The sequence below is a fragment of the Balearica regulorum genome, chromosome 18, assembly GCF_011004875.1.
Source record: "Balearica regulorum gibbericeps isolate bBalReg1 chromosome 18, bBalReg1.pri, whole genome shotgun sequence".
NCBI lineage: Eukaryota > Metazoa > Chordata > Aves > Gruiformes > Gruidae > Balearica > Balearica regulorum.
In genome coordinates, this window is record NC_046201.1 from 544,802 (window position 1) to 560,297 (window position 15,496).

The 15,496-nt window shown below is 61.1% G+C and overlaps 1 protein-coding gene across 1 annotated transcript in view; it reads right to left on the reverse strand.

Moving 5' to 3' along the window:
* The window catches only part of DNAH17 (dynein axonemal heavy chain 17), a 36,991-nt gene extending 22,383 nt beyond the window's left edge, over positions 1–14,608 (reverse strand). Inside the window, 37 exon segments of the mRNA XM_075770680.1 lie at positions 20–177; positions 676–780; positions 1,194–1,350; positions 1,459–1,619; positions 2,094–2,225; positions 2,367–2,474; positions 2,641–2,766; positions 3,192–3,344; positions 3,558–3,684; positions 3,871–3,962; positions 4,039–4,386; positions 4,572–4,694; positions 4,920–5,168; positions 5,716–5,868; positions 6,070–6,156; positions 6,278–6,394; positions 6,474–6,696; positions 6,873–7,042; positions 7,159–7,413; positions 7,512–7,694; positions 7,933–8,076; positions 8,474–8,614; positions 8,716–8,819; positions 9,122–9,230; positions 9,534–9,680; positions 9,826–10,021; positions 10,119–10,387; positions 10,557–10,673; positions 10,890–11,057; positions 11,475–11,558; positions 11,640–11,795; positions 12,003–12,128; positions 12,300–12,385; positions 12,466–12,565; positions 12,645–12,978; positions 12,980–13,308; positions 14,105–14,608. Coding sequence (XP_075626795.1) covers positions 20–177; positions 676–780; positions 1,194–1,350; positions 1,459–1,619; positions 2,094–2,225; positions 2,367–2,474; positions 2,641–2,766; positions 3,192–3,344; positions 3,558–3,684; positions 3,871–3,962; positions 4,039–4,386; positions 4,572–4,694; positions 4,920–5,168; positions 5,716–5,868; positions 6,070–6,156; positions 6,278–6,394; positions 6,474–6,696; positions 6,873–7,042; positions 7,159–7,413; positions 7,512–7,694; positions 7,933–8,076; positions 8,474–8,614; positions 8,716–8,819; positions 9,122–9,230; positions 9,534–9,680; positions 9,826–10,021; positions 10,119–10,387; positions 10,557–10,673; positions 10,890–11,057; positions 11,475–11,558; positions 11,640–11,795; positions 12,003–12,128; positions 12,300–12,385; positions 12,466–12,565; positions 12,645–12,978; positions 12,980–13,308; positions 14,105–14,449 — 6,182 coding nt within the window. The 5' untranslated portion in view covers positions 14,450–14,608.
* Between the last annotated feature and the right edge of the window lie 888 nt (positions 14,609–15,496).

Consider the following 15,496-nt stretch of genomic DNA (forward strand, 5'->3'; position numbering starts at 1 on the left):
CCCGGCCGCCCGCAGGTACCTGAAAAGAGCTTTTAAATTTTCAGGCAGTTCTGTCCGTCCTGCGTAGCCGGGGTTCATGGTAATGAACAGCCCAACCGATGGGACCAGAGCGATCGTCTCTCCGAGGAAATTGAATGTTTTCTTCTTGGCACGAATTGCATCTTGAACACATTTCACCTGGCAGGCGAGCGCAGGCGTCAGTGCCGGCAGCCCCGCAGCTCCCTGCCCGGCGCCCCGGCTCACCCTCACCGCCCGCCCGTGGAAACCGAGCCTGGAGCTTCAGTCACGAATGCTAGAAATATCGGCAACTTGCCGAAGCCCACGGCAGCGTAGCGATCCCTGGGCTCAGGAGAGCTGACCTTAACTCAGCTTCTTGCCAGGCACCGTGACGCCCCGTGCCCGGGCGATGGCAGAGCTGGCGGGGGGGGTGATGGGTGGCCGGGATGGGACACAGCTGGGCTGCCTGATCTCAAACGTGCCCAAAGTCACTGTACTGCTGCGCTTCCCCTCCATTTGCCTCCCAACATGACACACGGGAAAGAAGAGCAGCAAAGCGTCCCTTTGAAAGTCAGGTTTAACTGAGGCAACGCTCCGTTTGTGAACTGGGAATGCTGAGAGGCTCATCCCGTCCCTACGGCACCGCACTGCCGCTGGTTTCCTACGGAGAGCACCCACCTGCACAGCAATCACGGACAAAACCTCCACTGAAATGCGATTGAATTCATCAAAACAGCCCCAGGCACCGGTCTGAGCGAGCCCCTTGTAGATATTGCCACAGGACTGGAGAGAAAGCATCGGAGATGGGCTTCAGACACCCAGCTTTTGCACGGAGGCTGCAACACGGGGGTTTGTTAAGAAAGCTCAAGTGCTGGGAGCTGCTCGTGCTTTTATGTGCTGTTCCCTAGGGAAACGCCCCGCAGCATTAAAGCCCCCCCGGGGCTCCCCTGGGCTTCCAGGAATGATCTGGCTGGAGCCGTGGTGGGAGTGAGCGGTGCGGGACAGCACCGGGGCTGCACCCACGATTTTCTCGCCAGCTGCCGAGCCAGGGCAGAGGAGAATAGCTTCAGGGCATCGGCGATGGACACTGCAGCTGAACACGGCGGGTGCACCGCCCGAAAGAGGGTCCCCCTTGTCTTGGCAGACACCCCACAGCTCTCACCTTGTTGCCGCCGTCCTGCTCCCCCATGCCCTACCTTGTAGTCCATCTGCTCAGAGCAGTTGAAGACGTAGACCATCATGCCCACTGCCCGGCCCAGGTCCTTGGTGGTCTCTGTTTTCCCGGTGCCCGCGGGGCCAGCGGGGGCCCCCCCCATGAAGAGGTGGAGGGACTGCGTCAGGGTGATGTAGCACCTGCGGAGGGGAGGGCGTCAGGGCTGAGCGGTGCCGGCAGCGTGGCACGGCCATGGAGCCGACGTCGCTGGCGTGGGCAGCGGGAGGTGTGGGGAGCTGAGCCCCTACCGATCCGTCAGGGGGGTGATGACCAGCCGGGGGGTGTTCCCCAGGTACTCGTAGGAGTACTGGAACTGAGCGTCGCAGATGTTGGTGTAGCAGTGCCTCTTCCCCTCGTCCCAGCGGTGCCGGAGCTGGGACTGCCAGGTGAACGCCTGGGCACTCTCCACCTGCGGGGCAGCCGGCTGTGGAGGGCAGGCAGGCACCAGCGCTGCCCACCCTGACTCACCGGCACAGCGAGCTCCCACACACGCCTCAGGACCGTTTGTCACCTCCATACATGAGGAGAACATGCAAAAGGGTCCCAGTGCAATGCTGGAGTGAGGGAGGATGGTCCCACCACGTGCCCAGCACGCCCCATGCCCGCCGACTGCGGTGCACAGCCCGGCGCCGAGGATCGCAGCTCCCACCAACCATGGCAGGAACCAGCAAAACTGCTCCTGGATCTGGCTTTGCATGAGACCCGGTCTGGTCCCGTCTGACCCCAGCTGTGCTGTCACCTCCCCGGCTCCCGTGCAGCCCTAACACCCCATGTGTGGTTTTGGGATACTTTACAAATATTGGAAAGTTATAAAATAACAGGAAATTTGTGCTCAGAAGGGCCAAGAAACAAAGCAGTAAAAATATCCTCTTGTAACAAATACCTTCGCAAGGATCATTTTGGCCACAACATCCCTGGCGTGGACATCGATGGTACAGATTGTCATGATCTTCATCCTGTCTCCGGCAGTGAGGTTGCCAATGAGTAGTGAAATCAGTGCATTGAGCTGAGAAATCTGAGAAAGGAAAGAAATGATGAATAGAAAAATGATGTCACACTTTGCCCATCTCCCGGTGACCCCCCGGCCCAGACCTCGCCTCTTCTGAGCAGAGAGGGGCTGCAGGACAGCTCCGGGTCAGGTCTGAGAGATGCCAACCTGCTTTTTGTTATAATCCCTCATTGCGTTCTCATAGCCTTCCTCCAGCCTTGAAAAGGCAATGCCGACTTCTGTGGTCCACCAGATCTGGGTGCACGTCAGAGCGACCTGCAGCAGACCACAGGGACAACACGTGGCCATAAAGGGAAACACGCCATCCCCGCGAAGGCTCGGGGCAGGCACCTGCACCTCCCCGGGCTCTCTGTGCGTTTCTCCTCTCGGACCTGGGCTCGCCGAGCCGCCGGCCAGACCGGTCCCGCACAGCAGCTCCCACCTGTGCTGGGTAGTCGAACACCCACTGCTCCCGCGGCTTCTCCTCGTAGGTCACCACGGCCTCGGGGATGAGGCACCGCAGGGTGGAACGCATGCTCACCAGCACTCGGTTCAGCCAAACCTCGACCTAGAGGGTCACATCCAGCGAAGTCTGAGCGAGGGTCCCTCGCCTGTGCACGGTCTGGCTGTGCGATGCCGTGCAAGCGGCTCCCTGCCGCTCTGCGCAGCAAGCTTCTCCCTGCGCGTCGCAACAAGCTGCGTGAAAGAGCCCGCAGGGCACTTCCCGTGGCAGTTTGTGGAGCACGGCCCGAGGGAGAACGACAGAGAGGGGAAAAACACAGTGTGGCTGCCTGAGAGCGGGTGTATGTGACTCTGACATTGCTGCAGCGCTGTTCTACGCCTGTGACACAGACCCCATTTCAGGAGGGGGGTGTTGGTCAAAAGGCTTCATGATTGCACGTTAAAACTGCCACGGGCTGTTAGTGCACAACAAGCAAAAGGCTCGTCCCCGTCCTGCCCCTGCAAGCGGAGGCTCCGCGGAGCTCGGCTGACCTGGCCAGACAAGTCGCAGTCTGCGTCGAGGGGCACGTACTCCTCGTCCATACTGAACATCCCCAGGCCAACCTTCAGGGGCTTTTTGTCCGGACTCATCTTGAACTTCAGTTTAGCCAGACTGTCGAACAGCTTGGGCAGGTGCCGGGACACCTGAGAACAGAGGCATGGTGGAGGGTCAGGGACCCCTTCCCGTGGAGAGCTGTGATCACCGCTTGGCCGAACGTCTCTCAGGGCGCTGCCTCCCTGAGAAGGGGGTACCAGGGGCGGTTCTGTCCGTCAGGGTGAAAAATACTTTTAAAGTGCTATAGCAAGTTAGTGCGCAAGAGACACTTGTAAAGCCTCTACGCTTTACACACCCCATACCTCCACTGGCTCATTCCCATGAGATAAAATATCAAGCAGGTCTGCAGAGGAAACAAAGTAGAATCTGGGAAAAGCCAGCCGTTTGGTCTCCAGGTATTCAGCCAAAGCCTTCTCACAGAGCGCCAATCTAACAGAAAAACAAGGAAAAAACCTGCAGTTACCCCCCCCCCCCCCATACTAATTTTCACTCCTTGCAAAATTGTTGCCGTGCTGAGGAAAACGCCACTTTGGAGAAATCAAACCCTTCCTTTGGCTCTAGACCAGCCGGCGGAGGCCTCTCCGTAACGCTTCACGGGGACGACTCAAAGCTCACCTTTTCTGCAACGCTTCTAGCTTGTCGTAGAGACCAGGCTTGTTTGTAGCTTCAATCACATTGGGAGTTTTTACTGCATCAGCCATTAATTTCTGCAAGAGGAAAAATGCTTCAGCTCTACCTGAACCTGCAGCGAGCTCCTGGGGCTGGGGGGGATGTGCTTCGCACTTTGAAATCTTGATCGATAGAGTCAAAATGTTTTGAGTCCTCCGGCAGTTGACTGCGGATGTCTTCGGAGCTGATGAAGATGCTTTCCAGGTGACTCCACGTCCTCTGCACCTCGAACCAGATGCTGATAATGGAGTCGGCGGTCGAGAGCTTCTGCTGCCAGGCCGACACCTCCTGAAGGAAGAAGGCTAGGTACTTGGAGGTCATCAGGTTCTGCAGCTGCACTTGGTTGTCCTCCAGCATCTCAATGAGCGTCTCATCCGACTTGAGCAGCACGATGCCGGTCCTGGCGTGGGGCTCGTGCTCAAACCGCATCGTCGCCCAGGTAATGTCGAGGGTATTCAGCACCTGCAGATGGGGGAGTGAGACATGAGCTGTGCTCTGTGGTGCTGCGTCCCGGGGCATGAGCTCCACGGGTGCCGCGCTGCGTGTGGGCTCCAGCCCCAGGAGCAGGAGCACGAGCGCTAACAGTTACAGAGCCACATTGGAGGAGGGCTCTCAGCACAGCAGGGCAGGGACTGAGCCCCATTTACCTTCTCCATCCCCAACTCTTTCATGGCTTTGTCCACGATGCCACGAACCTCATCCTCAAACTTGTGCAGGTTCAGCTGCAGCAGATCCGCGAGGGTTGTGTCCTCGGACATGGTGAAGTTCACCTGGAGCAGAAGCGGCACCGTTGGGGCATGGACTCCCCTCTGCAGAGAGGCAGCCCAGCGGCTGGCCCAAACAGCTCATTAACACCCACGTTTAAAGACCCGACACAAATATTTGTGCATGGCCAGCTTTTAAAACAGATTGCATGCTTCCCCAGATGGATGCAAATCTCAGGAGCCTGCCAGGCCAGGGGTTACAGCCAGGAAGGGCGGGAGGGCTGGGAGCACCTGGGTTGCCTGGATGAGCTCCTGCCAGTGCCGGTCCCTGATGGCCGGGTTCTGCAGCTCGTTCATGGCGTGCAGGGACGTTATCATGTTCTTCACGCTGTTGTCCAGCCCTGTGAATGCATCCCAACTTCTCATCTCCTTATCCAAGCTCCGAATGTCTTTAGAAAATTTCTTACAATCGATATCCACTTGCTCAACATTGATATCCTTCCACCTGGTGGTCTTCCAGTCATCAATACTTGTGTTAACCTGAGTTCAGGATCACATTTTCACAGGACATGTCATTAGCCGAAGCTTTGCTGCCCAGGATGAAGAGCAGCATACCCCGTGCCCGCACACCCGCCATGCGCCCGCACACCCGTTGCTCTAACGCTGTGACAACCTGCCCCGTGCCTTTCCCCCCTCTCCTGGCAATGAGACTCGCAGAGGAGCTACAACAACTTTGCGCCTTTGGCTGGCAATGCCGGGCTGGTGCAGGGTGCCCACGCCGGGTGCCCACGCCTGCCAACAGCAGTCTGCTGTCAAACCCTTGCCTGGAGGCAGCGCTGGGCATCGCGCCCTGGCACAGGGGCCAGCACCGAGCCCAGGGATCCCGGCCACTGTGCTCGACCGCAGATGGCTACCGGCAGCCACTGTCTGCGGACACTGAGCAACTTGTCACGGCCTCAGGAACTTCAAAACTCAGGAACTGTGAGGACCAGCCCAGCACACCCCAGAAGCCTGTTCTCTACATCCCCATGCTCCTGCCTCCTCCTTGCCCGCCCCATCGTGCTGGCTCACAGACTGCGTCACGTACCAGGATGATCATGTCCCAGAGCTCCTTCAGCAAGCGCACCTCCCTGTGACACGCCTTGAGCTGTTTATACGCTGGGACCGACACTTCGAACAGCCCGGCTGACTTGGACAGGGCTGCCATGTCACTCTCCATGGCGGCGATGCTCTTCTGTTGCTGGCCGGAGAAAAAGAGAAGGTCTCAGCCAGGGACCGTGAGCCAGGGACACATCTCCTGCCCCAGCGATGGCTCCTGTGGGGCTGTGAGCCGGAGCGGCTGCCCCTCCCCAGCCCCCCTGTGTAGTGGTGCATGGGGCCGGGGGCGGCCGGGCAGTGCCAGCGGGGACAGTGGCAGCCCTGGCATCCTCCCCTTCCTTACCTTGTTCAAGGACTTGTAGGGATCTGGGTCAGTGTACGAAAAAGGGGCTTTTTCGCGGAACTTCTCCCGGAAGGCGTGCTGCCGGACCTGTGCAGGGTGGACGGGGCTCAGGGAGGGCAGCTGGGAGCTGGCAGGCGGGGAGGGCAGCAGGGTCTTCCCAAAGCTGCTGAGAAGCTGCTTGCTTGTCCCCAAGCTGCGGGGGAGGCACCTCGAACTGCTGGCACTTCCTGCGGATGATGTTGACCTCATTGGCTTGCAGGGGTGCCATGCTCTGCTTGACGCGCAGGGAGAGCTTCTTGGTGCCGTCCCAGTGCTCGGGCAGGTCCTGCAACGAGCACCCCACAGTGTCAGCAGCCTGGCCCCAGGGAGCCTGCACCCGGTCCCCAGCACCCTGAGCAGCTCACGTGGAGCTGCAGGTGGATCTCCTCCGGCATCTCCTCTCCATAAGTGCTGAGCAGGGCAACCGTCTCCTTCAGGGGCTCAAAGATGTGGTCAGTTGTTGCCTGCCTCTCCTTGACCCTCATCAGGTGCCCCATCACCTCCACCAGCCCATCATAGTCTCCCTCCTCCAGAGGCTTATTCAAACCAGCGTTCGCCTCTTGGATGAAATCAGACAGCTCCTGCAGACTGGGAGGAAGGTGGTGGCACTCACGGGGTGTCCCTGACAGGGCTCACAGCCGCCCCTGTGCTAGCCTGGGGCTCGCTCTGCAGCATGGCTCCCAGCACACACCGGTGCCATCGCCACAGCCCAGCCAGGCTCCGGTCAGCGGGAGCACCCCATCCCCACGCCAGGACTCACCTACCTGGTGGTGACATGTCTGGCGAGGTGCTGCCGGAGCACCAGACCCCGTTGCCTGATGGCGCCCAGCAGCGCCTGCTTGAAGGGGCGGCAGTCGCTCTGCAGCCACCCCCCAAACACCTCGGTGTTCGCAAACTCCGACACCTCCTCGCACAGTGCCTCGCACATGTCGATCTAGGAATGAGAGCTGGTCATAGCCCATGGCCAGCACCCCCCAAGGCACCCAGCACCCCCCCGGGCACCTGGAGTCCTCCGGGGCACCCGGTGCATCCCAAGCACCCGTCCCATACCTCCTGCTGAAAGAGCTGGAGGGATGGGGTCCCGTGGGACGGGGTCTCCTCTGGCTGCAGCTCCAGCTCCTCGGGGCCGGGGGCACTGCCCAAGGTGAGGAAGCGCTGCAGGAACTCTGCGGGGTCCTCCAGCCACAGGTGGGCTTGCTCCTCGAAGCCGGCACTGTACTCCTCGCCTTCCGTCATGGCGCTGACAACCAGCGACACCACCTCCTCCCGCATCCTGCTGAGGTCCGCCTGCTCCTCCAGGGTGGTCTAAGGGATGGGCAGAGCTTTCAGGGACCAGCTCAGGGGACTGGGTATCCTCACCCCCCGCCAGCTGAGCCGGGAGGTGCCACCCACCATGGACCAACCTTGTAGCTCAGCTTCCCCTCCAGCAGCCGAGGTATGCACGCCGTGGACGCGTAGATATTGCCGAGCAGGCTTTCCATCAGCTCCAAGAAATTGTTGTTGTCACCTGTCTCCAGCGAGGGACGGTACCGCACTCTGCCGTCACACAGCTCCATGCACACCTCAAACAATGGTGCCACGTCGGCCTGAAAGAGATCAGTGCCCCACGTGGTGCTTCACGTCCCGCAGCCCCCCGGCCACCAGCCCCACGGTCCCCCCCGGCAGTGATGAGGGGGGACACCAGCTCCTGCCCAGGGGTGCCAGGGAGCACCGGGATGGGCACATTTGGCCACCAAATGCCCAAAGAAACTAACAGCGAGCGGTGGGACACCCCGAGCACGGGCAAAGCAGGGGCACCACGCTGCAGGGCAGAGCTGGCCCTACCTCAGGGACCATGTTGGTGAGCAGGAGCTGCAGAGATTTGTGGACAAGTCTGAAGAGTCCATCCATCACGATTCCATCTACGTATCCCACATAGTCCAGCCATATCTGCGATGACTTGTCAGCCTTAAACAGATCTGCGTTCTCCTGCAAGCAGAAAAACCCGACTGGTATTTGTCAATAAGTACCCAGCAAACGTGCCAGCTCCTAATACTGTGAGTGAGGCCCCTCTCACGTTCCCTGCGGCTTTGCCCTGCCTGGCTGTCGCACAGATCCTGCACCCTTCCCTTCTCCCAGCTGTACGACAGCAGAAGCTGCAGCCAAGAGCTCACGCCGAGAGGGCAGAGGATTTCTGGAGTCCGTGTGCGGTGTTTCATGGTCCTTCACTGGAGCCTCGTCCCAGCAGATACCGGAGGATTGCACCCCAGGTTTGAGCCCAACGCTCAGTTACAGACGGGGTTTCAGACCGTCGCAGCACGCGGCTGTCGGACACGATCCTTGTTAAACCAACTCTGACTGACGACCAACCTAGGACGTGTCTCACCTCCACCATCTCCTGGATCTTTACGCCTGCGTCCTTAATGGCAGCATAGCGCTTGGTTAAGGTGTTTGCTTTCCCATCCAGGTCCAAGAGCGCTGCCTCCTTGTTGTCTTTCCTTTCAAACAAGGGAGCGGCCGAGCACTCCTGCAGGGAAAAGACGACAGGGCTGCCCTGCTGTGCTCGGAGGTGTAAATCCCCGCAGGAAGCTTCCCAGAAAGGCACTCGTAAAGCACCACGAGGGCTACCTCCATCAGCTGGGTGATATTTTCCAGGTTTAATTTTGCTTTCTGGACCCTGCTCTGCAAGTCGTACAAGATGTCTCTCATCTCTCGGATGTACTCCATGACACCTGGGAGGAAAACGCACGCCCAAGCTTGAGAGTTAAACAAAGGCCTCCAAGGCAGTGAGTGTGGTCGGGCAGGGGCACGTTGGGGCTGTTCACCACCGGGGGGGGGGGGGGGGGTGTGCACGCTACCCAGCCCCCTCCTCACCCACCCACCCACACCTGCAGTGGGGGGGGCGGTCCGTGTTTTGGGTGTGATGGGTGTGGGGACCCAAGGACAGCCACTGGGCAGGAGGTGGGATGGTACCAGGGGTTCCCCAAAATGCACAAAAAGGATCTCTGGCCTGGGGTGGGAGGTGGGTTTGTACCTTCATGGTGCCAAAACAGGGTGTGCTCTGCGCTGGCCAGCCGCCCGTCCACGACCTCCAGCTCCCCAGCCATGAGCGGGACCTCCACCGGCAGCAGCCCCCGCTTCACCTGGGGAGCCAACGCAGCGTGGGTGAGCACTGCAGGCAGGGGAGCGGCGCTCGCTTGGGCACCGGTTTTACTGAGGAATGGGGTCCGTGCTGACACGGAGCGTGGGGGGCGGCGGCAGCAGCAGCAGCTTGGCTCAGCCGCGGGATGGGCAGGGACCCAGGGTGCTGGTGCCGTGCCCGGTGTACCCCAACCACCCTGGGCTTCCAGGAGCCGTTTCGTACGAGCCTCTCCCCTGGGGGGTCCCAGCCTGGCCAGGGCTCAGGGCACGGAAAGGCACCGGGTTGTCTCCCCTTTGCAACCTGCCTCATTGTACCAGCCAACGATAAGATCGAGGTTGTCCACAAACTTTTGAAAAGTCTCATTTTGAGCAAAGAGGCTCTCAGCACTGCCCGGGATATCCTGCTGCTGCTGGAAGTTCAAGTACTTCACCTCCCGCAGGACGGCGGTGAGCTGCAAGACACGACGGCCGGAGACGAGGCTTGTTAATAAAACCCAAAACATCTCACCACAGCCTCTGAGAAAGTCAGATTTACACTCAGGTGGGTGATCGCTGGCGTTCCCCTGCCCCAGGCTGGCTGACCCCACCAGCACCCACCTCTTTGCTGAAGTTCACACTGAGGAGGGACGAGCCGGGGTCCCTCAGGATCAAGGGCTGCTCCAGGCTGAACTGGCAGTCCCGGCCGGCGCCGCACACCCACTCCTCGTAGACCATCTTGCGGTAACCTCGCAGCAGTCCCATCATTTCTTCGTACTTCCCAGACACCAGTTTAGCTTCAGCACTGACCATCACTCTGTCAGGGTCATGGTAAAGAAGCAGCAGCTGCCGTAAGCCACCAGAGGATCCCTGCTGGGCCCGATCCTGCCCCCCATGGGGCGACCCACACGTACGGGTGGCTGATGGCAAACAGGTCCCTGTGCGGCCGCTCCAGCCGCTCCTGCAGCTCCAGAGCCCACTTCAGCTGCCCGGCCACCGGTGGCATGTTTTTGTTGATGGCCGGGCCCCCTCCGTGTGCCGGTGGGGAAGCCATCTGGGCATCGTACAGCACCCTCACGTTCTCCAGCTCGGCACTGAACATTCCCAGCAGGGCTGAGTAATGAGGGGAAACCTCAGCCTTTATCAAAGGTCGCTCCAGCAGGGAGGCAAACATGTGCACCAGCTGCAGGAGAGAGAGGCATTAGCGTCTGTGCTCCAGGGCATCCGGAACGGCCCGGTGACACCTCCATGGTCGCTCCAGCATGCCTGCTGCCAGCCTCCGGCACTCAGGTGAGGACACCCCGTGCCTGAGGGCAGGACCCGTTGAGCTGAGGGTCCTGCCCTGTGTGTACCTTCACAGCAGATGCCAGGCAGTTGCAGTCGTCAAAGCCTTGGCAGAAGATGGTGGCCAGCCGCCTATCCACGTCCTGAATCTTCTCCTGGAACGCTGCAAAGTCTGTGTTCAATTGCTGCCAGTAAGAAGAAAAGAATTTAAGCTGGCGCAGCCTCTGCGTTTCCTTTCCAAATCCTTCCAGAAGGATTCAGCGAATCCAGATGCCCCAGAGCCCCATAGCGAGCACGCGTGCTGCCATGGGACAGTTTTACACGCAGCTCTTCTAGCATGTTCTGGCAAGCGATCTTTGTCATTAGCAAATGCTTACACTTCCATACCAGCATTGACTCACCTCTTCTGCGGGATCTAAGGGATCATATTTGCAATCAGCAAAACCCTTGATGAGTTCAGAGACCTCCTCGTAGATCTGAAACACCTGGCTCCCGAGGATGTTTCCTCTCATTCCTCCCAGCTCTGCCTTCTCCAGCTTCAGAAACTCGATAGCTGTCTGGTACAGCTCCTGGCGAGCACAGACCATCATCTCACCCGGCTCCTCTTGGTGGCAAACCCCGGCTCCCCGTGCCCCGGTGCTGCAGGTGCAGGGGCTGCAGCACCAGCGCGGGGCTGCATCCTGTGAGATCTCTGCTCCCAAGGAGCATCCTGCCTAGGGACACCTCGCAGCCTGGCTGGGGGTGCCCAGCTGGGGCGTGGGGGCACGGCTGTTGTGCTGGGAAGGATGCCACTGTGCTCCCAGCAACGCACCACTGCTGGGCTCCCACCTCCCCTCTGCTCCTCTCCTGCTCTGGCAGCCCCAGCCCACCCTGGGGCGGGAGCAGAGTCTGTCCCTGTGCTGCTCTCAGGGGACCACCCCAGCGTCCCCAGGGCAGGGGGAGCCCACATGGGCCCGGCACTGTGCCCCGAAATGCTCTGCTGTCACCTTGATGGTCTTGAGCCTGTGCAAGAAGGAGTCCATTCTCCTGAAGATGAGGGATGGGGGGAACTCCCAGACCTGTGGCTCCTCCTGGAAGTGGAGAGGAGCCATCAGCAAGCCGAGCTGGTGTGGACGGGGCCAGGTGGACCCCGCACCGTCCGCTGCACCCACCGAGAACAATACAGGCATCAGGTCGGAGCAGTAAGTGCTGTAGGACTGGAACAGCTTCTCTATGGTGGAAATGCTCAGTCTTATTCCCCCCAAGGTCTCTTCGGTTTCTCCTTGCAGCCCCTTCATCACATCCTCGGGGCTCAGGAAGTTGCGGGTCTAGGACAGGCAGATGCAGGCAGGGGCTGTTGGCAGAGGGGAGCCCACTGCTGCCCCACACCCCCTCCAGCCCTACATGGGGACTTTGCTGGGCCCTTGATTGGGGTGTCTCTATGCCACCCCAGCTGGGCTCCCCACGCCTGCCCTGTGTCACCCTCCCGCTAACGGTCCCACAGCGGTGCAGCACCGCCAGCCCCGGGGCTCTACCATCTCGATGAGGAGGTTGCAGATCTCCTGCAGGACGATGATGATGCGGGCGGGCGAGCTGTAGTGCTGGCAGTGAGTCCGAAGGAGGCGGACGGTGCACAGCACCCTGTCCACACAGGGCTGCAGCTGCGGGAGCAGAGCCCCGTTCGTTAGTGCGGGCCATGGCCATGCTAACGAGGGTCAGGCAGAGCCGGGGTGGATCTGCACCCACACGCAGTCTCTGGGGCTCAGTGCTGCCGCCTTTACCCAGATGAGGAAGCCAGGTGGTGCCTGATTATTCTGCCAGATATAATTTACCTGGGAGTAATCCATTTGCTCCATCTCTTCCAGCAGGATCCGAAGCGGTTGCAGGTGGAGGCTGACGTCCTTGGCTTCCTCCAGGCCTGGGCCAGGGGACAAACTGCATCAGGGACGGACCGGAGGGGCGAGAGGCAGCTGCCCGCCACATTGCACAGGGGCTTACCGGCACTGACATCCCTGAACATGCTCTGGAGCGCCGGCCAGTAGCAGCTGCTGGCCTTCTCCAGTATCCCGGCCAGCGCTGTGGCTTGGGGTGAGAGCAGCTGGCAGGGGAGAGGTGGCAGGGTCAGCACCAGGGGCTCAGCACCGGGGACACGCCGCCACCCACGGGCAAGGCAGTACCTGGTCGTTGATGCACTGCAGGTTGACCGTCCTGGTGTGCCAGAACTCAAACTCTGTCCTGGGCAGGGGGTGCAGCCCCTCCAGCAGCGGCTGCGCCGAGTCCTTGCTCAGGATGTCTCCGATCTGATGGGACCACTCGATGACGATGGTCTCAATGGAGTGTAGCACTGAAATGTCCACGGGCCCTGCCAGGCTGAAAGGCAGCCGGGTTATGCTCCAGCACCAGGACTGGCCCTGAATCCCCCCAGGGGAGCCGTGCTGCCCCGGGGACCCCCGTGCGCCTGCTTGCAGCCACCTCTGCCAGCCCAGCATGAGTCTCTCAAAGCTGCTGTGCTGCTGAGGGGCAGCTGTGCCCAGGGGTGCTCAGGGACCGAGCTGTCATCCCAGCTCCCATCCCTCCCAGACGGACTTGTGCTGCCGCGGGCCCCTGCCAGGTTTTGCTGGCACCGAGTGGTGCCGGCAGCACCCACCAGTCCAGGATGGTGCTGGAGTCGTCCCAGCCGTCCAGGTGCTCCGGCAGTGGGAGCAGCGGCTTCCCCTGGATCTTCCTACCCATCACAAACATCTCGTTCTTCAGCCGGCAGGCATGTCGCATGATGTCCTCCACCACCACCCCAGGCCAGCCCGCCACGTTCTCCTCGCTCAGGAGCAGGGGGAACACGATCTGGAGGAGAGGGCTCGGTCGGGTGCTCAGACAGGAGCACCGGGTCTCCCATTGCAAAGGGCAGTGTGCGGCCGCACTGGTGTGCACAGTGTCCCTTATTGCTGCCCATCCAAGCTCGGTCTCAGTCCAGCCACAGCTCCAGCAGCCATGGATCAGTTTTGCTGGTTTTTTTTTCATTTGTTTGTTTGGTTTTTTTTGTCAGTGCGACCAGGAGTCCCCTCACCCTGTGATGGGTTTCCAACACTCACGGTTTGGGAAGTGCTGGGAGTGCACCCAGTGGGGTCAGGGGCTGGCGCACAAGCAAAAGCCCCCGGCATTGAGGAGGAGGAACCGCAGGAGCTCCTGGGCCCTGACAGCTTTTGGGTGCTCTGGGCTGGCAGTCTTCTGAGCAGGAATAGTTATAAGAAGTTTGAGAGAAATCCACTCAGACATTTCCCAGCTGCAGGGCATGGGGAAGGGGGAATTGCGCCGAGATTTTGAAACCACAAGGAAGAAGCAATCTAGCTGGGCCCCAGGAGAAAATCAGGCTTGTGACCTTCACCCAGCTCCATGTCCCAGTGGGATGCAGTCAGCCCACCGGCAGAGTGGGGTGGGCGGCCAAGAGCCACTGTGAAGCCAGGGCCAGCGCCTGGGGCAATTTTTCTTCTATTAATTTAATTTAGTTTCTTTTCAAGCCCACCTAAAATTTTGGTGACGGCAGCCCGCAGTGGATGTCCAGGCAGCAGTGGCCCGTACGGGGAGCTGGGCTCGTCCCACTGCCCCGAGCCTGAGCACGGTGCCTGCCCAGGGAACCCACCTCCTCCATCACAGCAATGAGCTGCTCCACCGGCGAGGGGCTGATATCTCCCACCAGCAGCCCGCTCTGGCAGTTCTCTCGGGTGATGTTCTCCCTCTTCTTCTTCACGAAGTAGACGCCCTTGCCCCTGAGGGCGGGTGGGAAGCCGGCCGTCAGCAGGAGCTGCCCGGCAGGGTTCAGCGCCAGCACCAGCTCCAGCACGTCCTGCTGCTTGAAGAACTCGTCCAGCACGGCCGCAGCCTCCTCACTGCCCACAAACTTGCTCCACTTGTCCGGCCGGACCTGCAGCAGCAGCGTGGCAAAGCTCTCCAGGAAGCCATGCCGCTCATCCGGCACAGCCGACATCCCGCCGGCACTGGGCTCGGCCGTGGCTCCCCAGCACTGCCAGGGACAGACGAAGCCCCACTCAGCCGGGGACAGCACAGACCCCACACCCCAGCCCTGTCACAGTCCCCTCGCCACCCCCAGCCTTCCCTTGGCACATTGCAGCCCCACGGGGAGCTGCTGGCCCCATCACCCCCCAGCCTGCCCTGTCCTCAGCTCCATCACCCCCCATCCCGCTCCATCGTCCCCCAGCCTGCCCCATCCCTGCCTGGCTCTTCTGCTCCACTGCCCTGCTGCACCCCTCAGCCGTCCAGCAGCCTCCAGCCACCGGCTGCAGCCCAACCGACACCGGCACCGGTCCCAACTGACACCGGCTGCAGTCCAACTGCCTCAGAACCGCAGGGCTGCCCCTCCACCCCCCCGGCGTCCCTGCCTGGTGTCCCTTGGCCAGGCTGTTTGCCCACGCACCCCCCCCACCCGTGCCAGACACGATACAGTGCCAAGGGCTGCCCCTGCCCCCTGCTCTGCCAGGCTCCCCACCATGGCCCTGGTTTTTCTCTGCACGGGTGTGCGGGCGGCCCGACCGGTCTCCCCCAGCCCCAGCACGGCCGCACACGGGCTCTGTGGCTCCTGGTTTGCCCTTGGCCTCAACTTTGCTTTCGATCACGTTCCCATTTACAGCTGGTACCACCCGGGGAGGTTTGATACCCCAGAGCCCAGCGCAGGACCGGGGCTGGGGCAATGGTCCCCCCCCCCCGGCCCCTGTCGCAGGCTGGGCAGGGCCCCTCCCTCCCTGGGCGCTCGGGCATCCGGCAGCTGCCAGACCGGAGCTGGGGTGTGAGCGGGGGGTTACCCGAGGGGGTGCCCCACCACCCCTCTTGGCCCAGGCCCCTCGTACCAGTGCAGTGTGTGTTGCCCAGCTGAACTCGGTGCCAGCCCCACTGCACACCGGGCAGGTGGCACACAGGGTGCAGGACCAAGAGCCGTCCCGGCACGGCCACCCCGCGGCCTGCAGCAAGGTCCCTGGGGAGCTGGAGAGGGCAAACACCTCCCAGTGCACCAAGAAAC